General features: G+C 39.0%; 1 protein-coding gene across 1 annotated transcript in view; it reads right to left on the minus strand.

Moving 5' to 3' along the window:
- Positions 1-5,535: 5,535 nt before the first annotated feature.
- The window catches only part of Fam149a (family with sequence similarity 149 member A), a 31,286-nt gene continuing 12,505 nt past the window's right edge, over positions 5,536-24,316 (minus strand). The window contains exons 2-14 of the mRNA XM_090354062.1: positions 22,163-22,273; positions 21,151-21,286; positions 18,962-19,104; positions 17,682-17,807; positions 16,868-17,023; positions 15,311-15,501; positions 14,333-14,487; positions 11,310-11,413; positions 10,861-11,070; positions 9,570-9,690; positions 8,325-8,453; positions 8,166-8,244; positions 5,536-5,785 (exon numbers count right to left, since the gene is read on the minus strand). Coding sequence (XP_090210188.1) covers positions 5,712-5,785; positions 8,166-8,244; positions 8,325-8,453; positions 9,570-9,690; positions 10,861-11,070; positions 11,310-11,413; positions 14,333-14,487; positions 15,311-15,501; positions 16,868-17,023; positions 17,682-17,807; positions 18,962-19,104; positions 21,151-21,286; positions 22,163-22,273 — 1,735 coding nt within the window. The 3' untranslated portion in view covers positions 5,536-5,711. The remainder of the gene's footprint in view (positions 5,786-8,165; positions 8,245-8,324; positions 8,454-9,569; positions 9,691-10,860; positions 11,071-11,309; positions 11,414-14,332; positions 14,488-15,310; positions 15,502-16,867; positions 17,024-17,681; positions 17,808-18,961; positions 19,105-21,150; positions 21,287-22,162; positions 22,274-24,316) is intronic.

Genomic DNA, 24,316 nt, shown 5'->3' on the forward strand with positions numbered 1-24,316 from the left:
TTGAACTTTGCCTGGGCGCTGTCTCTGAGCTCTTCAACTCAAGGCTACCACCCTACCTTTGAGCCAAGCCCTACTTCTCATTTTCTAGAGGTTAATTGGAGATAAGAGTCTCAGGTCCTTTTGTGCCCGGGCTGGCTTTGAACTTTGATCCTCAGATCTCAGCCTCCTGTATAGCTAAAATTACAGACGTTAGCCACCAGTCCCTGCCAGACTTCTTCTTTTTCTTTTTTAATGCCTTTATTAACTTACATTTGTTTTGTGGGGGGTTTTTTTTGTTTGTTTGTTTTTTTTGCCAGTCCTGGGCTTGAGCTCAGGGCCTGAGCACTGTCCTTGGACTTTCTCAAGGCTAGAGCTCTACCACTTGAGCCTCAGCACCACTTCTGGCTTTTTTTTTTTTTTTATGTATGTGGTACCGAGGAATCGAACCCGGGTCTTCATGCATGCTAGGCAAGCACTTTAACCACTAGGCCAAACTCCCGGCCCATGTTTTGTGGGTTTTGGTTTACTCCTTACTAAAGGACTGTGGGTGAGCTATAACATCAGTTTAGCCATAAAAGTCAAAGATATGCTCATATCTGATTGGCCACTAATCTCCACAGAGTATTGTGTAGCTAGAAGAACTCCCCTCAGGAAAGAGCACTTCGAACAGTAGAGCATGGGCAGTGAAATGCTTCTCAGCTGGAGGGATGAGAGGAGTTCTAAACCATCAGGATCTCTGAGCACAAGGTCACTGACACTACAAAGTCACATGCACAGGTGGAATGGAGCAAGCTGTGGGAAATCTGGTTTAAAAGTGTTCTCTTTTTGTCCAGGATGCTTTGTGTAGAAGGGAGGGGAGGCGATACCTCTTTGTTCCTCTAATCATCTTTCTTCAAGTCTCTGGTTAGCACTCAAGGACTTGTACTGTGATGGAACGTAAAAAATCTCAGATCTAACAGGTAGAAGGCTGAAAGTTTATGACTTGTGTGTCCTGGCCTTCTCATGGGACAGCCTGGTGACAACTGCAGGCACTGACAACACAATGCAACTATGCTTTGTAGCAAGCTTATTCATTGTCAGTGTGAAAGCAATCTCACACCTCTGCAGATTGTCAGTTTCATGGTGCGGTCCAGGGCCTGAGAAGTCTCCTGCTACTCCTCCTGGACATGCATTCTATGTGCCAAGATGCCCTCTCACTGCAAGACCTTTCTTTGATAAAAGTCTGTGCTTCCTATTTTCCTCTGTTTCAAACAGGTGCTTTTGGAGGTTAAAATCAGGAGTCACCATGAGTTATAATATGGGAATTAAAGAAAAGTTTTGAAAATCTTGATACTTTTATTTCTTAAGATGTCAGTCACTGCTATGACTTCCCAAATGAAAAACTTTTATAAAAACACATTTCTGGAAGGATATAGAATACACATATGCATATATAATACATAGAACATATATATTCACCCTGAAATATATGTATGTTATATTACCTAACAATATATAATAGTTACATGTATTATATTAGTTCTATAATATGTATTATGTTATATATTATACATGTATACATATACATATATATATTATACACATATATAGAACTATATTATCTGCAGAGTCATACAGATTAAATCATATAGAACTTTGTCATCAAAGTTTGGGGGCAAAAGTAATCACATTTTTGTAGCTACCACCAGGTCATAGTATAAAACATGAAGTCACCTAGTAAGTACTTCAGTATTAACCTTCTTAACCTCATTGTGCTTGTGAGGGGATCTATACTGCTGTGTGCAGAATTCCTGCTATCCACACAGCTTTAATATAGTCCATTGTTGGAACATATTTACCATAAATGAGTGCTTCGTGTGTTTCAATGGCTATTCCCTGATAGCTAGTCTTGTATCATCTGTTTCTCACACACCTTTTGCTATGCATATGTACACATTTCTACTGAACACCTGTCAAGGAGTGGACTTGCTTCATACTATTCCTACATTAACATTGGTTTTAATTTCAAGTTTCCAAAGTTGTGCCAGTGTCAGAATCTATAGTGATTCTAATTTCTCCATGTAGTTGTCATTATTCTGGTATAGTCTTTAGAAAAAAGCAACTGTTCAGTGAGGTGTATACAAAATTGAGATATTTCCCTAATGGTTCATTATGTGAACACCTTTGCATAAGATTCCTGAAAAAAAATCTATTAAATGGTTTGCCCATGCCTAACATTGAAATAACGTAGTGATCTTAAACAATTTCACACACATATCATTAAGTAAACAATTATATAAAAACTGTGTGCATGTGAGACTATAAGCCTTTTCACAAATATATAGTGCAAATATCTGCTCTTCTGTAGCTTGCTTATCATTCTATTAATAATATCTTTGGATGAAAAGAGTGCTTTGAAACATTAATGAAATCAAATGTATTCCTTTTCCATTATGTTTTATGCTTTTTGTTCTGTTTAGAATATTTTTCCACCACAGAATAATAAAAAAGATACACCCTTATGCTAATTTCTAGAGGCTAAAAACTTATCTTTAACATTTGAACCCTAAAACTTAATTGCTGTCATTGTGTGAACATGTGTGCATGGCAAAAATGTATCCATTGAAAAAACATGAATAGCTACTTCACCCTTCATCCAGTGATACCACCATACCACGTGTCGAAGTGATGTGATTACTGAGCTACACATACCATTGCCTGACTCATTTTTCATTGCACTAATATTATAGTGTGTTTAATATCCTATTAAACATAGCAATTATCCATGTAGCCTTTTAATATTTGGTTCTACAAATGTAAATGAATTGTCAGATCCAAGGGTTTTTTTAAATTATGTGTTTTTTCCTCTATTTTCTTGAACATACTCCCCAAACTATTTCATTGCAACAAATTGATAGTGGTAACTTTTAAACTCTTTTCACTACCATAGATTAATGATACATACTGCTAGTGTTTGGTGTGGCATACACGGATCAAACTCAGTGTCTGGTTTCCTGCTAACATCTGCTCTCCCACAAACACCTCTTTCAATCTCTAATAATAACTATTGTGTATTCAGGCAAAATGCATGGCACTATAATGTAAATTCTTTTTGAGCAACAATTTTGCGTTGTTAATGCAATACTAATAACATTTTATACAAAGTATTTACTATTTGATGAAGTAATAAATTATAATTATCATGTCAACATGTTACTATGTGAAACAAAGGATTATTTGATTGGCATATTCATAACTTCTTCACCCATTTGTGTGGACATACATTTTGAATTGACTGAGGGAACCTTGCTATGTTGTTAAAAATAATTTAATGCCTTTGTGTTAAAAACTGTAAAGTAAGAAACAGTCACACAAATTACATATATTAAGAATACAAAGATTCTTTTACAATGCAAAACAGTTTTGAAAACTCTTTGAACACTTATATTTTATCAAAAGTAAAAACATCAAATATCCTGAACAATCACTTGTAGTTATAAGAAAACAATGACAATAAAAATAGACTGAAATGATTTATGATATTTAAAATGTACCTCTCAATTGGTATAAGAAGTCCATTCTAGTTCAGAATAATATGAATGCAGACACTTGCATTTTTATTCAATTTATAAAATTCAGAAATTTTCATTTATATTTTATATTTTCTGAAATCATTTAAAAATTTTTTCACTACATTCTGCTGTTTGGGATAAATAAGCAGTCATTTTAATTAATGGAATCACTAACCTGCATTTGAAAATTGATCTCAGGATCAACTAATTTACCACATTACAGAAATGGTATAACAATACTCATTTAAAGTAGACTACCAGAAAAACATCACCCTCAAACATTTTTAGATAAGAAAAGCACCATCCTTGATATAAGCATTATTTGCTGACTTCTCAACCTATAAATAAGATATTTATAAGATATGTATAAAATAAATTATATTTATTTATATTTCTTTTCTTATTTTATCTCTTTTAGAAACAAGAGCCCCAAATCCCCTGTAATCTGTAATAGTACTTTATCTTCCAATCAAAATTTTGGAAAGACACTTCAAAATTGTTGTTCTTGGTTCTATTTTTAACATGTTTTTTACTAATATTTAAATAATGTTCTCATTCTTCACCCTCTCATGTCAAGCAATGTAAGCTACCATCAAATAGATTCCGTGGTTCTCTTTTTTAAAAAAGTAATTTGTCCTGGACACACTACTTTATTGCTCTTTTAGATGAACCATGTGTCATCTTTCTTTTAAGAAGTTCGAGATGCATGAGGGAGTTGTTGCCTGGTACCTAGAACTTGATATAAACCAGGTGTGAGGGAAAAGAGTGGACAGCAGTAATGATGGGCCAGAGAAAAACTCACCAGGGTCACTGAGTGTGTGGATCCTTGCTTATCTAGAAGTTGTTCCTGCTGAACAATTGCTTGATTAAGATTCCTGTGTTCTTTTACAGATTTTCATTGGTTGTATTGCAGAATCATTGAGCACATCCTCAAGATACTTTGGTCTGCCTGATATAGGGAACTAAGCGTGAAGCACTATGTGTGTCTATCAAGTTTTGCTTTGGAGTCAGGAAAATTAGAGGAAAAAAAAGGAACTGGACAAATTGAGATGTAAGAATGCAAAAATTATTCCAAGGATTAAAGTTGCTGTAAAGCTATCTCCCTCTAAGTATTATTTCTCTCTGCATTCTTCATTCCACAATACCAGATGTGATTCATGCTCTGAAGAAAATAAAGCAGAGCAAGAGGATAGAAGAGAAGGAGTCAGAGGTTTCACCTGAGCATAGGTCAGGAAGTGAGGTGAGGAAGAAGAGGGGCTGAAAGTAGATCTTCTAGGATGGCTGTTGCACCTGACATGATAAATCTAGGGCAACTATTTGCCCTAGATTTTAATTATATTCATATTCAGTTTTAAATATCAATAAATGTGGGATCTTTTCTAAACTGTCAGAATTTGACGAGAACTAGTTTACTATCGTATTTCCACGAGCTAGTAGCTTCAAATTAGCCACTGACATTTCTTATAGAGGCTCATGAGTGCTTTTACCCAAAGGTATAAGAAATGCAGCATAATGATTAGAACAACCAGCATCTCTTTCAAATGGACAAATTGTCTCAAAAATGATTTTACTATATTTTTGCCGGTCCTGAGGCTTGAACTCAGGGCCTGGGCACTGTCCTTGGACACTTTTGCTCAAGGCTAGTGCTCTACCACTTGAGCTACAGCACCACTTCCAGCTTTTTCTGAATATGTGGTACCAAGGAATCGAACCCAGGGCCTCAAACATGCTAGGAAACCCTCTATCACTAGGCTACACTCCTGGTCCTGACTTTACTATTTTTAAAGAAGTACTATCTGTTCATAATCTGTGATTTGATAGATTCAGAGAATCGGAGCCAAACAAAAATTTTTTTTATCAAGGTACAGTTACAAAATGGCATATTCTTACTTAATACACCTGTATATTGTTAGCATGCAAATGCATGATCGTATGAATTTTCTGATGATCAAATGAGATATACTAGGGTATACTGAACAAAGCCTGAAGAACTTTGCAATGAAGATGAGTCATTTCAACTTTTATTCTATGTAAAATGAAAATATTATGTTAACTTACTGGTTTACATTTCTCTCAGGAAGTCTCATATGTCAGAATGTAAGACAAATAGGGTAATAGATATATATTATAATACTTGTTCTTCCACTTTCCAATAAGTCCACAGCTCTAGGACACATAATATCAAGATGCCACTTGGAACCGCTTTCTTGAAGTCAGAGTTGCCCTCTGAAAAGATTTAGGCACATATTGTGAACCTAAAACATAAACCATAACAGGAATTCTCACTAAGATGATAGAAGTTCAACATCTCAAGGGGTTTGTTTTATGCGTCTCATATAGCTTAAAATTTATTTTTAAAACACAATAAATGAATAATGAATCATATACAAAATCAAAACAAAAACATAGCCAGGTATGGATGGCTCACACCGATAACGCCTACTCTGGAAGCTAAGATCTGGGGATTGTGATTTGAAGCTAGCCTGGGCAGAAAAGTCTGTAGAACTCCTAGTGTGAGACTCTTAATTCCAATTAGCCACCAAAAGAGCCAGAACTGAAGCTGTGGTGCAAGTGGTAGAGAGCTAGCCTTGAGACAAAAAAAAAAAAAAAAATCTCAGAGTAGTGCCCAGGCTCTGAGTTCAAGCCCCAAGACACACTCTCTCTCTCTCTCTCTCTCTCTCTCTCTCTCTCTCTCTCTCTCTCTCTCTCTCTCTCTCTCTCTCTCTCTCTCTCTCTCTCCCTCCCTCCCTCCCTCTCTCCCTCCCTCCTTCCCTTCTTCCTTCCCTCCTTCCCTCCCTCCCCCATACACAAATACACACACACACACATACACACAACACACACACACAAAAAAAAACATTTATTATCCTGAGAAAAACGGAAGCAATAGTTCTAAGATGCTTTCTCCCATAAATGGTGAATTTGAAAGAGATTGCTCCTGTATAGAGCTTGGTTTGGGTTGTTCCTTGTGTCCCAAGAAGTTGAGTAAAGGAGTGTGAGCCACAACTTCCTTCTCCACATCTAGTCTAACTTCCTGGGGAGCATAATGCGCCCTGCTGTAAGAATTCCTGCTTGCTATTGAGGATAGCCCCTTACCATCTTTGAGGATTTTTTTGAACAAGTTTTCAAAGAACAGATGTGGTCTTGTATCTTCTTATCAGACCAAAAAGGATATAAACTTTCACTTAGACTCTCTTGAGCACATTAATAGACTTGAAAAAGGCCTCTAGCCACCAATAATAATTATTATCTCAATTTTTTTGATACAAGGATACACTGGGCTGCAGGTATATGCTCAGTGGTAGAACACTAGCCTAGCATGTGCCAAGGCCCTGGGCTGGATTCCCAGCACCACCAGGGAACAGTGCTGACTCAGTATTTTCTGAAGCACAAACTACTAGGTGTACAGATTTTAAAGTAGTTTAGAGTCCAGTTCTCTCTCTTTATCTCAAATTGTGTGCCCCAACAAGCTATTAGACAGCTCTACTTCACACATGGCAGTCAGTATCTCTAACAAGAAAACACACAGCAGCCTAGAGCTACTACCATAGGAAATTTTTTTTGCCAGTCCTGGAGCTTGAACTCAGGGCCTGAGCCCTGTCCTTGGGCTTTCTCAAGGGTAGAGCTCTACCACTTGAGCCACAGCACCACTTCTGGCTTTTTCTATATATGTGGTACCAAGGAATGAACCCGGATCTTCATGCATGCTAGACAGGCACTTTACCACTAGGCCAAACTCAGCCACAGGAAAAAAAAAGTGAAAGGCCAAAAAAAGTCTCTGATAGGCTGGCTGTGGCCTGTAGTCACCAATACTCAGGTGGTGGAACAAGGAAAATTGTGGTATATTGGCCTGGGGAAAAGATCAAGACTGAAAAACAAGCTAAAGGAAAATGCATTGAGGGTCTGGCCTCTATATTGTTGTGCATGGTCTCATCAGACATTTTACACTAGATAATCTTTTTAAAAAATTTTTAAATTAAGCATTTATTTAACAAGGAAAATATAACCAGCGTTATATGGCAGATGCTAAATTTTATGAAAAGCTTCTGCTGTTTGCCTAGTGTTTTCTATTTTTGATTTTGTTTTGTTTTGTTTTATTTATTTTTTTTTTACCAATACAGGTCCTTTGGTAAAAGATCCAATTGCATATACAGTATTAGTGATATAAAATCATGCATTCAAGTTATTAGATGATTCTAGAGCAGTATCTCCAAACACAAGAAACCTTATCTGATGAATATTTTGAATGAACTCTTCTGTTTTATAACCTGGAGGGCCATGAGAGTGGTTGCTCTTTGGAAAGAATCTCTTAGATATATTTCCTTGACATTTCATTGGAACCCACCCACCACCTCAATAACAGGATTAATCGAACATAAACAGGTTTTTGCCTTGCTCACACCCAGCACTTCCCGACTCACATCTGATAATCTTTACTATCATGTCCTGAAATTTGAAATGTCACAAATTATAAAATTGGCTTTTATTGAGAGGGAGAGAGTCTCACAAGGTAACACAGGTAATTTAGCTTTGAACTCACCATCCTCCTACCTCAGCCTGCAAATTCTGGGATTCACAAGCATGCACTGTCACTCTCAGTTTACTACATTCTCTTCATGAGTGGGAAAAGCTGACCTGTTAAAAGACTCTGCCCTGTCCATGTGTGACCAGTAAACTCCATGGGTGTCAAGGAACCTTTCCGAGGGGTATCTGACTGTCAAGAGAAAAATAAATAGAGGCATGAGGTGGACTTTTTTTCATATTTAAAAAGAAAAATCAAACAGAGAATCCTACCCGGAATGTATGAGTTGTGCTGGGCCTTGAAACCTGTTCCAGGGTAATGGTTCTTTCTCGAAAAGGTGAACGTTCCATGCCGTCAGGCATTGCACTCAGTATGCGGTTTTGTGGGTGCCTTCCTCTGTTCTAAACAGGGTACATTATGCTCTTGTATCAATCAATAAACAAATATAACCTGTAGGCAAAAAATACTATATATTCTGCAAGTGTTCACTCATTTAATATTCGCTGATTTTGAAAGTTTGATGTAGATATCTCTAAGTATCAAGTCTACTAAGAAAATATATGAGTATGCTTTAAGAATGCACTTCTTAACCCTATGAATGTCGGTACAGTAGTAGGTAAACAGAGACCAAAATCTTTAACTATGTAAAATTCTTGATATTAAATTCTCACAGAAGTATAATTGTGAATTTGGGAAGCATCAGGCTCATTTATGTTGGTCTTCTCTTATTAGCTAAGTACTAAAGTTTTCCTCTTGCCTTCTGAGGACCAGTTCTGCTGCTGTGTTTGAGCCTATGGAAGACAATACCTTAGATTAATTCGTTTTGTCTGTCTTAACTCAATGGGGACTTTCTGGAATTTATTCAATAGTTACAAGTGACTTGTGTCCAGGTGAACTGTGAGTCTGGCAGAAGCCTGATTATCTATACTACAAATAGCACACATCCCTCCCTCTATCTCCACTGCTAGAGGAAAAGGCCCATGTGGGAAGATACTTTACACTAAAATAAGCATGGCAAAGGCTAACTGTGGGACCTCATAAAATAGAAAAAAAATGACAGTAAGCATTTACTGAGCTCTTATTTATATCAGGTTTTATTTGAAATTTATGAGTTCATCTAACCCTTATGATAATTCCTTGAGATAGGAATCATTTTACCTTGCAACAGATGAGGGAATTGAGTTCAGAGAGATTAATCTCTACCGAACCATGCTGTCTGAATGGCAGAATCCAGAGATCTGCTGTCTGTAGAAATAAATTTCTTGTCCTCCCCATGACACCTGGTCTCGAGGTGTTAGTGCAAGTCAATTTCACTTCACAAAAGGATGAATGAAGTCCTCCTAGGCTTTCTGTAAATTTTCACAAACTCTTTGGAAACATATATAAAGATATTTTTGAATAAAACCACTCAGCTCATTCTCTAATGAGACTAACTTCTCTTGGAAATGCCAATCTTGCTTTTTTGTTTGTTTTCCAACAGACTAACATGTTTACGTTTATAATGAAATCTGTCTTACAGAAACAAAGCGAGCTCCAGACACTGCTGTGTTCTGCTCCCCAGCTTCTGAGCCTATAGGTGGTAATCTGTTCCGGAAGGCTTGAACTGCTGGGGAGGACAGGCGATCTAAGCCAGTCTGCCTGTAAATACAACAACATACCATTGAACATCCACGCACACTACCATGAGCCTGCCAGTTTGCAGTACTATCAGAGTTTGCCTTCCTGAAACAACATTCAGAGAGACCAAGGCAGTTTGGGGAGATAAATATGCAGAAGAAATCCAGTCCCAGTTACAGTGACCTCGTTTAACTATGACTGCCAATCTAGACTCGCTGAGATCAACGCTGTATTAGGAAATATGCAGAGCACAAAGGATTTGAAGATCTAGCTCTCCCCCTTAAAAACCAGAGAAATTCTTAAAAATACCTTGATATTTTCATGACCATGAGACAAATAATGATATGTTAGTCTACAGAGAGAGAAGATAAGACAGGGAGAAATGTACAATTGGAGGATCTATGTTTGTTTGGATAGAAAATAGAGATGATTTGTGATGAAAGACTGTTTCAAAAACCCAGGTTTGAGGGGAGGAAGAAGAAATTTCTGAGAAAGCTGATCACTTGAAATTGGATTGAAGAAGTCATAGGAGCATGTCAAGCTAAAGGAAGGAGAAATGTTTTTTGGTTCTTGTGGGTTGGTTTTTTTTTTTTTTAGATGTGGGGCTTGAACTCAGGGTCTAACCACTGTCCCTGAGCTTTTTTGGTCAAGGCTAGAGATCTGTCACTTTGAGAACACTGCTGGTTTCTTGGTGGTTAATTGGAGCTAAGAGTCTCATAAACTTTGCTCCTTTGGCTGAATTCAAACTGGCTTCAGATTTCAGCCTCCTGAGTAGCTAGGATAATAGCTGAGTGTCACCTGAATGCAGCTGAAAAATGCATTTTTTGTTTAAAAAAAATTAACAGAGAAGATATCATGCAGTTGTAAATGTCAGTACTCCATCTACCTAGTATTGGTAACAATAAAAACAATTAATAAACCCCAGTTATTATGAACACAAATATAGCCTGACAATACATTTTCTATTTAAATATACTTAGCAGCAATTTAGTGTATAGTTACACATACCACTCAGACAAAATTAGTGGTAAAAAAAAAAAAACTCAACTACATGAAGTCATTAAAAAAAAATCTAGCTAAAATCTAGTAGAGGAATCTTTGTCCAAAATAATCCATCAATAATCCACCCCAGTTAACAGATGTGCCTGTCTTTTGTGATCCTTAGTTGACTATGAAAGAAACAAAACTTACAATTTGGTTCCTCTGAGAATCTCCTCACTGTGCACATTGGGGGTTTTCAGTCTCTGTGATTCTGAAGGAAGAGAAGGCAGCCTCCTGTGTACTGCTGTTTTCTTGGCAGAAGTCTGGAAACCACGAGTATCTGAGATTCGTCCCAGGCGAGGCTGTATAGAGGAAAGAGCACTGGACCCCACACCAGATAATCTGTCCTCTTGTTCGTTCCTAGGAGAGGGAAATCCAATTAGCTATTTAGCTATAAGAGCCTTGAGAGCAAGGAAAATAACTATGTCTGCTTTCCTCAGTGTTACCTACAACAATGTCAATGTACAAAATATACTGCCCTGGGTATTCATTGAAAGAATGCTCAGACTACCACCATTTCCTGAGAAATGGTGTCCCTGAAATCTTCAGTGCCAGGAGCTGTGTGGAGAGGGAAATGGCAGGGTATCCTTTAGACATACTGTGCTCTGTCTGTGAAGTAGGCAGGTCTCTGCTGAAGTGGTTTGGCTTGAATTGTCATCACACCATTCAAATCACTGTAAAAGTTATTGGAGAAGCGATGGATCTGAGAAAGGTGAAAAGAAACTAAAATTTAAAACATGACCAGTGTCATTCCAGAAATTAGCAGGAAGCAAATGGCATGGTGTGGCTGAACTCACTAAAGGGAGTATGTTTTATAAATTTCCTTAGCGTTTCTATTCCTATTAAACTGAGTGGGACCTTACTGTGTTAAACGTATCAGAAGGGTTTAAAGAGACCAGATCCAACAAGTAGATGGCAACTCCAAACTTCTCCCTCAATGGATAAAGCAGAGTGACGGCTAAAACCTTTCCGCTACCCAGGTACAGTGGTGCATACCTGTAATCCTACCTACTCAGGAGGCTGATATCTGAAGATCACAGTTCAAAGCCAGCACAGGCAGAAAAGTCCCTGTGAGACTCTTCTCTCCAGTTAATCACTCAAAAATCACTGTTGCTCAAAGTGGTAGAACACTAGCCTTGAGCAAAAGATCTCAGGGATAGCACACAGGCCCTGTGTTCAAGACTCACAACTAACCAAACGAACAAAAAGAAAACAAAACCTTTGCACTAGAAAGAAAAGCAAGTCTAGCAAGTGCCATTTTACCCACTGCTCCCTGAACCACACTCAGCATGTTTAGGCCTGTTTCCTTCTATCTAACTAAGATTTTCTACTCATTTCTTACTTTCCTCTCCTTTCCTTTATCAGTGTTATCAAATCTAACTTATCATTTAGAGCTTAGTTACTTCATGAAAGGTATTTTTCCCCTCTGAACCCCCTAGAATTTATAGAATCTACTTACAGAATATGGCATGATTTATAGCATTGATGTTTGATTATAACAAACACTACCATGGTACTAAATGTTTTACATTCTTTCATTCTCACAGGTTCCTACTGTATACGTAGATAATTGAATGGAGGTTTTTGGTTCTGGTGTCTTGAGCTTGAACTCGGGCTTGAACTCAGGGATTAGGTGCTGCCTCTGAATTGTCTCACTTAAGGGTAGCACTCTAAGACCTGAGCTGCAGCTCTGTTGCTGGCTTTCTGGCAGCTAACTGGAGATAAGACTCTCATAGACTTCCCTGCTGAGGGCTGACTTGGAACTGTGATCCTCAGGTCTCATCCTCCTGTGTTCGGAGCTGAGTGTGGGGTCAGGCTGACCCATGGATCTTCATTGCTGACTTAAGATAAGCGCACAAGGGGATGGACTATTATGTCTGAAATATGTTTGTTGTTTTGTACGAAAGTAACCCCTGGATGTTTTCTGTTTTTATGATACTATATAAGACTGGAACTAAAAATAAACGGAGCTGTTGTCTTAAGCTGCAGACTTAGGCTGCAGTGTTAGGCTGCTGTCTTAAGCTGCAGTCTTAAGCTGCAGACCTCCTGACCCCATCTGTTTCTTGTCTTTTTCTTCTCATCCTCACCCCCTAAATCAGGAATGCCGCCTTGTTGCTGGCTGGCTTCAGCACTCGGCACTCCTGTAGGTAGGGTTTGAGATATGAGTTACCTGCACCCAGTGAAATAAAAGTTTTTAGAAGGGACTGATTTGAACTCACAGAACTAATCAATGGTGATGTCAACTTCCAAGCTTGTATTCTATTCAGAGTTCAAACTCTTAATCACCTTATTATCAACACTATTATAACTTGGGGGGGGCATGGTTTGACCCTCTCCAACTAACCTGTAAATAATATCTAGTTCAGGAGTAGGGATCCTATTTGACCCTTTCCTTCAGCTTCATCCTCAACAAGACAGGCCACATGATTGAATATCTCCCATGAGTCAATCCACCCTTTCTACCTTCCCTTGCTAATAAATCTTTGAGTAAAGACACAATCCTAAGAAACGGTACTGCATGCCTAGTATATGTCTGGTTTGGTGTTGGGAGCTCTCACATGTTTCTGATTTGATGTTTACAACAGTCTCATAGACAGCATATTATTGTGCCCATTATACAGAGATGAAGTTCAGAAAACTTGAAGTGTTCCGAATAAGCCTCAAGACTTCAAAACTCTATTTGCTACTCTACCTTCAATGTGATCACTGTTCCCGAAACACTTCCATCTTTCTTGGATTCACACTACTTAACCACCTTTCCCCTACTTCCACGTGTCTGTTCATGTTCTATTTCTGCTCTGCTTTCACCTCCAACATAGATCAGTCCTCAGCCTCCAATCAGGATGTGCCATTCTCTCCTTGGTTCTTCCATAATGCTTTGTTTTGCATACCCCTTGAAGAATCAATTGTATCTGACTTCCTGTTATAATTTCTGCTTGACTAGGTCAGACACTAAGTTTTATTCATCTATACATCTCCAAAATTTATCAGACATGGTACGTTTCATATAAGCAATAAATATTCATTGAATCCAATGTGTATTTATTGTTTTTTGTCACTTTGGTGGGAAAAGAGGAAACCATTCATAACTTCACAAGTGGCTAGAAATTTAGAGAAAGTGTCTTATTTTCTCTCACAAAAGATAAGAAAATAGTCTCATATATCAAAACAGTCTAAATGGCCATTAAAAATGTAGTGATTGTATATGAGGAAAAGTGGTTAAGGGAACCAATAAGAATGATGAGGTGATAGGATCAAAGTACAAAGTAGATATGTGTGAAAATAGCATAATATAACCTACAAAAACTGTACAGAATCACAGTGAAAATTTTCTGTACAATTAATGCGTGATAATAAACAAAGAATAGGACAGCAGGAAAGGGGAAAAAGACTGTGCTGATTCTACTAAACATCACGGAGTCATCTAAAAAGTTAAAATAATTCTATGTTAAGTTAAAATTTATATTTTATATGTTATATCGACTTACATTACATATAGTATAAAAAGTTAAAAGATTACATTTCAACTTATCGACGAACAGCACAATATCTTGATTTAATGGAAGTAAATACACCTGAGAAGACAGGTGTAAAGTCAAAGGAAAGAGAGGTGGATGGGTACCTGAGGGGGATGGAGGTGAGATGCCAGCGGCATGCCACGTGTTTCAGAACTTCTGGATGGAGGGACTCTGGCCACCTCGGTGCTCACCCGGGAGATGAAAACATTTGAAGGTCTATTTTCAGCTACTTTCAGTTTTGCATTCTGCTTTTTTCCTTCTGTGTCAACAGGAAAGTTATTGAGACATATGAGGTTACCTCCTACAAGCACTAAAATGTCACTCATCAAAGATGACATTTGTTCTTGCTTGCTCCTGGGTCATCACAGTTCCCATGTGGCCTCTGACTAAAGATCACTGCAGTAGAGCATGGAGCCTTCGTTCCCCCACCCCCAACCACCCCTCCCCAAGATAGTCTACTCCTGGGAGGCTCCTGTCAGTGGTAAGTGAGGAGTGGCTTTATACAGCAGAGACTCTCTACCGTTTATAGAAGTCCAACTAATCCCTCTGACTAGACAAAGAATAGTATTCATATCCACACCATTATTGGCAATTTTTAAATCACAATTTAAAGTATCTTCTACTTTCTTTATGTGTATTTCTGTTTTTCTTATTGTTTCTTATTGTTGGTTTTAACAGCATGCATGTATATTACTTTGAGAATACCAAAATAAGAATGTCCTTTTTGTGAAAAAAATAGTAAAAATCATTCATGAATAAAGGTAGAAGCCAGGTATTGGTGTCTCACATCTGTAATCTAGCTACCCATGAGGTGGAGATCTGAGGATCGCAGTTCAAAGCCAGCAGGGGCACTAAATACCATGAGACTCATCTCTAATTACCCACCCAAAAATTTGGAAGTGGGACTATGGTTCAAAGCGGTAAGCCTTAAGCAAAATCCCTCAGGGACAGTGACCAAGTCCTGAACTCAAATCCCATGATCAACCAAAAATAAATAAAATAAAGGCAGAAAGCCCACTTCTCAAGCCAATAATGCCCCTTTTGTTCTCTTTAGTAAACTATATTTAAAGAAAGATAAGCACCAGTGACTGTAGCATCCCAGGTTCTTTGAATCAGCTCTTGGAGTATTTCTACCACATTTTTCCAGACTTGATCAAACACTTCTGCTGCCACCGCATCTTTGATACAGTCATGAGGAGAAACAGGAGGAAGCCCGTGTTTATTCCGCTTCCTGCCCCGGAGAGGCGATTTTGGCTCCAAATGTTCATCACCACTGACGATGAAGACCCATTTTAATGACTAAGTATACATGGTTAAAGTTAAAATAAATCTTCCATCTGTCTATCTATCTATCTATCTATCTATCTATCTATCTATCTATCTATCTATCTATCTATCTACATGCCTATTTCATCAGTCCTGCAAGCATCTACATATTTATTTTTACTTATATACACAACATACTTTTAAAACAGCAGCATATGATTATCATTCTAAATATACAAACTTTTATTTATAAACTATGCCTAGGAGAAAAAAAACACAATAAACAAAGCAATCCTTAGCCTCCTTAACAAAGCAATTCTTAGCTTCATTCCTCTGTTGCATTTTTCTTTTCCTAATCTTTCACTAGACACTCTGATCTCTATTATTTCTTTACTAACTTTGGGCTTCATTTATTCTTTTTCGTGTCATTCCATCAAGTGTAAGTTTAGTTTACTTATATGAGATCTTTGTTCATTTTTCAAGTACAGGCATTTATTTCTGCAAACTTTCTTCTTAGAGGGACTTGTATTCCATCTCATAGGTTTGTGATACTGTATTTCCATTTACTTTTGTCTTCAGATTTTCACCGACTTTCTTTTTTCCTCCCTCTTTAGCCCACTTGTTCTGCAGGTGAACAATGCTTAATTCCTACATATTGGTTAATTTTCCAGTTTTCTCCTTGCTAACAATTTCTATTTTTACATCATTATGGTCAGAAACGATATTTGATATGATATCAATCTCCTTATATTTGTTAAGCCTTTTTAGAACCCGATTACTCTGTACCAATTTTCAGTCATGAGACAATTTTTGTGTGCATGTGCGTATGTGCACATGTACACCAGTCCTAGGCTTGAACTCAGGGCCTGGGCATTCTCCCTGACTTTTGTGCTCAAGGCTAGTAGTCTACCACTTTGAGCCACAGCTTCATTTCTGTCTTTCTGGTAGTCAACTGGAGATAAAAAAAAGTCTCCAGAACTTTCCTGCCCAGATTAATTTTGAACCAAGATCCTCAGGAAGCGCTCAGCTTCCTGAGTATCTTGTATGACAGGCTGTCTCCTGCCTTGAGACAAATTTGTGTTATACTAGCTTGTAATTTTTGATAACTGAATGAAACACGCATTTAGTGCAGAGATAGGAATCTCCTCCTGCCCTTTTGGTTGGTAAACTGTTGAGTTAGGGCCTAGAACCCTAATGTGAGTACTGTTCTGGCCTGTGCTAGATTCCTGCCAGAAATCTAAAAACTTTGAGGAGTCTATTGCTTTCCAAAGAACAGAAATCATTCAAATAAGTGAAGAATACAGCACAAATTAATGAGCATATAACAAATAAATAAATTACATTATGAAACCAATGCCAAGTATTCAACCTACTCTTCTTTTCCATCAAAGGCAAAATACTCCTCAATCTTCCCATCCTCATTATAAACTTCTTCTTCCAGGGATGGACACGCCTGGAGGTCAGCAGGGCCTGGCAGAGCAGAGAGAGGAAGGGCGGCGGGAACTATCTGGCAGCCAGAGACACACAACCTGTGAGAACAAAGCAGAATCTACGTGGGAGCTTGTAGAACAATGTAATGCTAGACTGACTGTGCTGAATCTTCCCATTATCCGCAGAGTACAGAATCTCAAAGGCAAAATCATTCAGTAGCATCTCTGCCAAAATACATATCCTTAAAGCATTTACCAGAGATATGAATAAGGGCTTCTTAAAACCCTGGATCATTTTGTGTGTCTGTATCCTATCTGCAGTAAAAAAAAAAAAAGACTGCATTGCACAGTTCTGAATATGCATGAAGGCAATTGGCAATTTATCAAAAATCTGTTAGTAAAGGGGGGGCAAGTAAAAGCTCTGTTTTCTACTATGTAGGCCACTTTTTCTGTTGCCTTTAAGTGTTGAAAATAACTCCATGTGTATTTCTTTCTCTCCCCCACCTTCTTTCTCCTTTTCACACATACATACACACACACATACACATGCACACATCATCATCATCATTATCGTTGTCATTATCACCATCTATGATCTAGATGCATCTTATAAATAAATATGAACTTTACCTGTCTTTCACTGAGATTGAAAGTTGAATATATGTTGGAACCAAGACTACTGGATGAGTTCAACATGAAAAGGATCACTCAAATACAAGTAAGAAACAATTTTGAAAATGACATAGAAAAAACTTACTCTGTGACACTGCCACCCTGCTCAGGGGTAGCAGGTAAGGGCCCATGGTGAGCAGAAGCAGACTGGCTTCCCTGGAAATGCCGGAAGCCTTCGTCAGTTGATGGGATGAGCTGTCTTCCTAACACTCTGTAAATGGGAGAAACAACAAAGCTGCTCCTGCCTTCCATCAAACAGGGGAACCACATCACAAGAAGAGGAAATTGCAATCACCATGTCATTTACTGGAGTTTGCCCATGAGAAGCCAGGTGGTGGCAAAGAAAAATCTGGGCTTTCAGTGGGTGAGATGGTCTTTCTGTGAGTCAGCCACGGGTTTCAATGGATCAATTGCTTGTCACAGACAAAAGAGAATCTTAATGACCTGACCAGAATGATGAGTCATCTATAACTGACGTGTGAGGGACACAGGGGCTTAATCTAGGCCAGGCATGTGACTGACGTGCTCACCAATGTTAATATCGCCTGTGGCTGGAAACCTGTACAGTATACACTTGGCCATCCTTCTTGGCCATCTTTCCTTTTCCCAGTTTTCCTTCTTCATTTTCTTTTAAGAGGTACAATAAGCCTATGTTTCTGACATTTGCTAGCTACAATGTCCCCAGGGGAAAAATACACATCTGTAATAAATATCCAATAGACACACTGCATTCCCCATGACAGGAGATTATCAAGGATGAGGAGAGGGGGAAATATACCTGCTTTCTGGTTTTTGTTTTTGTTGTCAAATCAAGCAACTGATGAACTTTTAGATAAGTGTTCTTGATCATTCTCCAGAAATGTAACACAGAGGAACTCACAAGGACTGAGAGAATGCTTCCCCTTGTGATTGGCAGTGAAGAAAGTAGTTTCTCTTCCACCCACTCCATAGGCTCTCTTTTTGATATTAAAAAATATGTGAGGTGGACCCCCCTCCATGAGGCATGGTGAGGAGATGAGAAGGGTGTCTAATCTCTCAGAAAAATAGCACTCTGCCTACACTAGACTCCTTCGTCTTCCTGGGAGGGCAGCTGCCTGATGCTCACAGAGAGTCTGTGAAGACAAAAACTGCTTCAAACATTTGTGAGTCATCTCAAGCTTTTCTGACAGTGAGACAGATTTGCTCCTGACCAATCACAGGGCCCTTGAATATTGTCCTGTGTGAATGTCCTCCTCTGGCACCAACACAAACGATGACACTTTTCAGAAAGGTCCATGTTCTGCTTACATATGCTGATTCAACAAATAATTTCAGGAAGAAGCCATCAATGAATAGGGAATTTCAGAGAATTTCTCTGCCCCCTACCTCAGATGGAGAGATCTTTCTGCCCACTGGCTGCATTCGGCCAGTAGATTCTGGGTTTGGGGGCTCACTTTCCCTTCAAATAACATTTCCTCCACCTCCCAGAACAGCTGCTGTACCCTCTGTGCACTGACTTTGTCAAATTCCTGAAACAGAAATGCATACTTGGTTATGATAGGAAACACCAGGCTCTTCAATTAACCATGTTTATGTTGGAAAAGACTTACTGTACCTAGGAAGGTTCAAACAAGGGGAAAGAATGTGGATGGGCTTTTCAATCAGATGAACCATTGCAACAGATTTTGTTTTCTGGAGCTACATAGTCCTTAAATAGAGATCGTTTTAATAATGTAAATTAGGAGAGTTAGGACTTCATATATAGTTTTCAGTATAGGACTCACATTGACGTAAGTATCATTTCTATGCATAGACACACACACACACACACACACACACACCTATACACTCATACATATGCATGATATACACAGGCAGACCATATTCTTCAGAGAGTTCTATCTAGTGCATACACACACACACACACACACACACACACACACACACACACAACTTGCAAGCTATTTTTTTCTAATGGTACCAAAGGAAGAGAAATTACTTTTGTGCATGAGGTCACTAACATAATTTTAAGCAATAAAGCAGAAATGAATGTTAAATGGTACTGTTTTTAAAGGGAGGCCAGAGGATGGGAAGCAAAGAAAGGACAAACAAGGAAGTAAAAGTAGAACTCCTAAAAGGGTAGCGAGGGCTCTTCCACAGCCGGATGGCCTTTGGCAAACCTGCATTCCAGGCTGTGCAGGGTCACTGGAGGGGGTGGGGAAAGCCGACTGGGTGGATCCTGGGGAGACAGCCTAGTTCCCAGCAAATCTGGGGCTGGAACTAAACTTCCACCCCACCAAGATCCCTACTGTCACACAGACCCAAGGTTCAAGGCCATGATTTCCCTAAGGTGAAAAAATGAAAGCAAAATATCCAGTTCAGAATTCTAGGGAGAAATTCTCCTGTTACAAAGATGTTTCACAGTTCTTACTTTTCCAGAAGGATTCTTTTATTTTACTTCTTAATAAGAAATGGCCAGGATTTTATACTGAATTTCCAGCCATAGATGCTATATAAGAAGTGACATGTAGCCAGGTGTTAACAGCTCACACCTACAATCCTCGCTACTCGGGAGGCTGAGATCTGAGGATCATGGTTCAAAGCTAACTCAGGCAGGAAAGTTCATGAGACTCTTATCTCCAATAAACCATCAGAAAACCAGAAGTGGTCCTGTGGCTCAAGTGGTAGAGAGCTAGCCTTGAGCTGAAGAGCTCAGGGACAGTGCCCAAGCCCTGAGTTCAAGTCCCATAACCAGTTTAAAAAAGGGGGGGTTGGGAGTTTGGCCTAGTGGTAGAGTGTTTGCCTAGCATGCACGAAGATCCAGGTTTGATTCCTCAGTACCACATACATAGAAAAAAGCTGGAAGTAGTGCTGTGGCTCAAGTGGTAAAGCAGTAGCCTTGAGAAAGCCCAAGAACAGTGCCCAGGCCCTGAGTTCAAGGCCCAGGACTAACAAACAAACAAACAAAAAAAGAAATTATATGTAACATCCTAGGGGATGAGTTGTGGAATGGGAAAAGCCAAACCTCTAACAGCCAAGACTCTAGAAAGTCTGAATCTCTGACAGTGTGTGTAATCTTCATGTTTTCTCTTTTAATATTTTATGTGTACATAGTTATAGATACATGAGTGTAGGCAATGCTTTTACTTTTTTTGCCAGTCCTGGGGCTTGAACTCAGGGCCTGAGCACTGTCCTTTCTCAAGGTTAGATCTCTACCATCTGAGCCTCAGCACACTTCCGGCTTTTTTCTATGTATGAGATACCGAGGAATAGAACCTAGGTCTTTGTGCATGCTAGGCAAGCACTCTACCACCAAGCTAAACTCCCAGCCTGGCAATGCTTTTAAAAATAGCAAGATTCTTTGAATATAAATCAATTCTTAACCAGATGTGCTGGCATACACCTATACTCCCAGCACTTAGAAGACTGAGGCAGAAAGACTGCAAGATCCTATCTAGAAGTAACTAAATAATTTCTCTTACTGGGGTGGTTAGTAACTAAACTAACTAAACTAGAGTACAACTCAATATACATTGCAATCCCAGGATTATTCTGTGTTCTGAAATATAACATACATCATCTCTCCAGGAGTAAACTGAGCTCCTCTCTGTAGACAGACCAGTGGTGGAACTCTGCGTAGAAGACACCGGCCATGAGTTGTGGGCCTCTGTGGGTGTGTGGCTCCCACTCGAGGAGAACGTGGAGGATTCACTGCGGGTGTGAAGAGAAATAGGCCCAAGAGATTGCTCAGTTAGCCAAGCAAGTTACTGTGATTCTCCAGGACTTTATATACTACCTTTCCTTAATAAAGCTGTTAATTCCATGGTACAATGCATTTTAAATACAGATAGCTTTTAGAAATAGTTTGCTATTTCTCTTCTCTTTTGTTGCCCTTTGGGTAATCTCATATTGTTACAGTATCTGACTTTGTTACCAGGTGTATTTTATGTATGTTTATTTGTTTATTAGAAATAGGAAAGGGAAGGGGGAAAAATAAGAAGATTGGGAGGGGTGGGGGGAAGGAAATGGGGGCAAAAACATGAGAAGGGGTATCAATGTGTGAGAAGTAATGCATCTTCTATCTGGCAAATATAACTGTAACCTCTCTACACATTACAATAAAAATGCATAGGTTAAAAAAGAGAAAAAAGAAATAGTACAGATTTTATACATTTAAAATATATTTACAATGTATCGATTTTACTGGGTCAAAACTAAAACTGCACCAGGCCCTAGAGGCTCATGCCTGTGATCCTAGCTACTCAGGAGCATGAGTGAGATCTGAGGTTCAATGCCAGTTCAGTCAGAAAAGTCTATGAGACTCTTATCTCCAATTACCCACCAAAACACCAGAAATGGGGCTGTGGCTTAAAGTGGTAGAGTGCTAAGGTTGAACAAAAAAGCTCAGGGACAAGTGTCTAGCCCTGAATTCAATGTCCACAATCAATAACAACAACAACAACAACAACAACATCACCCATTTTACTTCCAGAAGCTCATAGGGGCTAATCACTGATTTTGTTTCCTATACTTATATGGATATTGTTGAGTTTTGTGATCAGCAGTGTCAAAAAGGTTAATTCTTACCTGGTGTATTTATCAATGGCTTTCTGCACATTCCTTGTAAAGTTTGCAGGTAAAGAGTCTTTGCTTTCCACAGACACACTGGGCTTCGCAGGCCCTTTTGAAAATCCTCTTCTGCAAAACAAAATAGAAACAAAAAATGTCCTCCTGATGGAATAGGCTGTCTTTACCCATTAAAACTTTAAAGGTTCTCATCTCTTTTGGGGGATGGGGTGGCTCTGGGATTTGAATTCAGGGCCTCATCCTTACCAAGCAAGCCTTCTCTTATCTGAGCTAATTCCCCAGCCCTTTGTACTTTAGTATTTTCAGATAGGAGGTCTCATGGTTCTGCCCAGCTAAAAAACACTTTTTGCCTTTCCTACCTGTGTATCACATACAGGTGATTTTAGAGACACAGGCTGCCACATCTAACTTGTTAGTTGAGATGAGACTCACTAACATTTTCCCTCAGGTTGGTTTTAAACTGCAATCCTAATTTCTGCCTCCCAATTACAACATGAGTCACATTACCCCATCTAATTTTTTTTGGAGGGGGGGAATACTTGAATTATCGTTAAGTAGTTGTATAAAGGAGTTGCCATTCACCCAAGCAGTTTCTGACTACAGTGCATCTTAATCAATTTTACCCTTTTCAACATTCTCATTTACACTTCCTAACCCTCCCCTTCACTTACTCATCTTAATTTTAGGTTAGGTATTGAATACATTTTTTGCCTTTCAATGAAGCAGTTCAGTGCATCAATGCATTCAATACCAATGCATTTGATCTGTGTCACTGTTTCACATCTTCACTCCCCTTCCAGGTACCCCTTCCATTTTTCAATTCTGTGGTATATCCAATGAATTCTTGCCTGCATTCTCCCCTCTTCCCCCTTCATTCTGTCCATCTCCTTTTGGCCCCACTCTTGCTAGTATCCACTTCCTGATACTTATTTTGCTGGGCTTTCACAAATAGTGTAATTCTTCAAGGCAAACAACAACAACAAAAACCCTAAGTCAATGCCCAACCAAATTAATTTTCTTCTGTATGAAGATCCTCCTCTACTCCTGCCACATTTCTCTGACCCCACTCTCACAGCATGCGCAGTAGAGCCGGGACCTTGCCATTGTAACTTTCCTTGGATCAAGGCTGCCAATTACCCACAGGCACCTTTATATTGACTAGATAAAGCAACAACTTTCTGGGACAATCAGAGAAGCAAACCTTGCCCTGAGCAGCTGGCAGGCATTGGGACACAGCCTTACTCTGGGGCATAAGGTTGGGCAAGTCGGTCACGTGCTACAGCCCAGCTTGTCCCTTTACCAGGTCCCTTTTGTCCTTGAAAAACACTATGTGCACTGCAGGGTAGAATGAACTCCATATTAATGCTAAATGCACTAAAGTTCTTTTGAATTACTATGAAGTCTAACTCTATGTTTAGCATTATTGTCTGGTGTGTATTCTGTTTTGTTTGTTTGTTTGTTTGTTTTTGTCAATCAGTTGTGGGATTTGAACTTGAGGCCTGGATGCTGTCCCAGACCTTTTGGTTCAAGGCTAGCTAGGACTCTCCCACTTTGAGCTACAGCACCACTTCCTGTTTCCTGATGATTAATTGGAGATAAGAGTCTCAGGGACATTTTTGCCTCAGCTGGCTTTGAACCACAAATCCTCACATACCAACTTCCTGAGTAGCAAGGATTACAGGTGTGAACCACGGGCTCAAAGCAGCTTGAAAACACTAAAATTCACTGGAGGATTGAAACAGAAGAAATAGTTAAACTTCAATTAAACTATAAAACTGAACCAAGTATCATAGTTGCTGTTAATCATTAAAATATCCTTGCAGTGAACCTCTTAAGGCATTTATTTCCCTGCAGTCAAAATCCTTCCTGGTGGTTAAAGAAAAACTACTGTTTTGGTAGTAGGAACCGAAACAGTATATTTCCCCTCCAAACACCCCTGTGTGGATGTAAGATATGGTCGTGAAATAGGAAACGGTCTTTCCACCTGCCTTATTTCCAGCCAGATACCTTGATGCTGGCATGCACTTTTAAAAAAAGTCTAGTTTTGTCTTAAATCAAGGGTACCTAAGTTTGAATGTATGATTGTCCAAACTGGAGCAGCCATCTAACAGCTCAAGTGCCATTCAGAAGAGAGGGTTTCTGGGACTGGAGGTC

The sequence above is a fragment of the Megascapheus bottae genome, chromosome 20, assembly GCF_031878675.1.
Source record: "Megascapheus bottae isolate mThoBot1 chromosome 20, mThoBot2.hap1, whole genome shotgun sequence".
NCBI classification, from domain to species: Eukaryota; Metazoa; Chordata; class Mammalia; order Rodentia; family Geomyidae; genus Megascapheus; species Megascapheus bottae.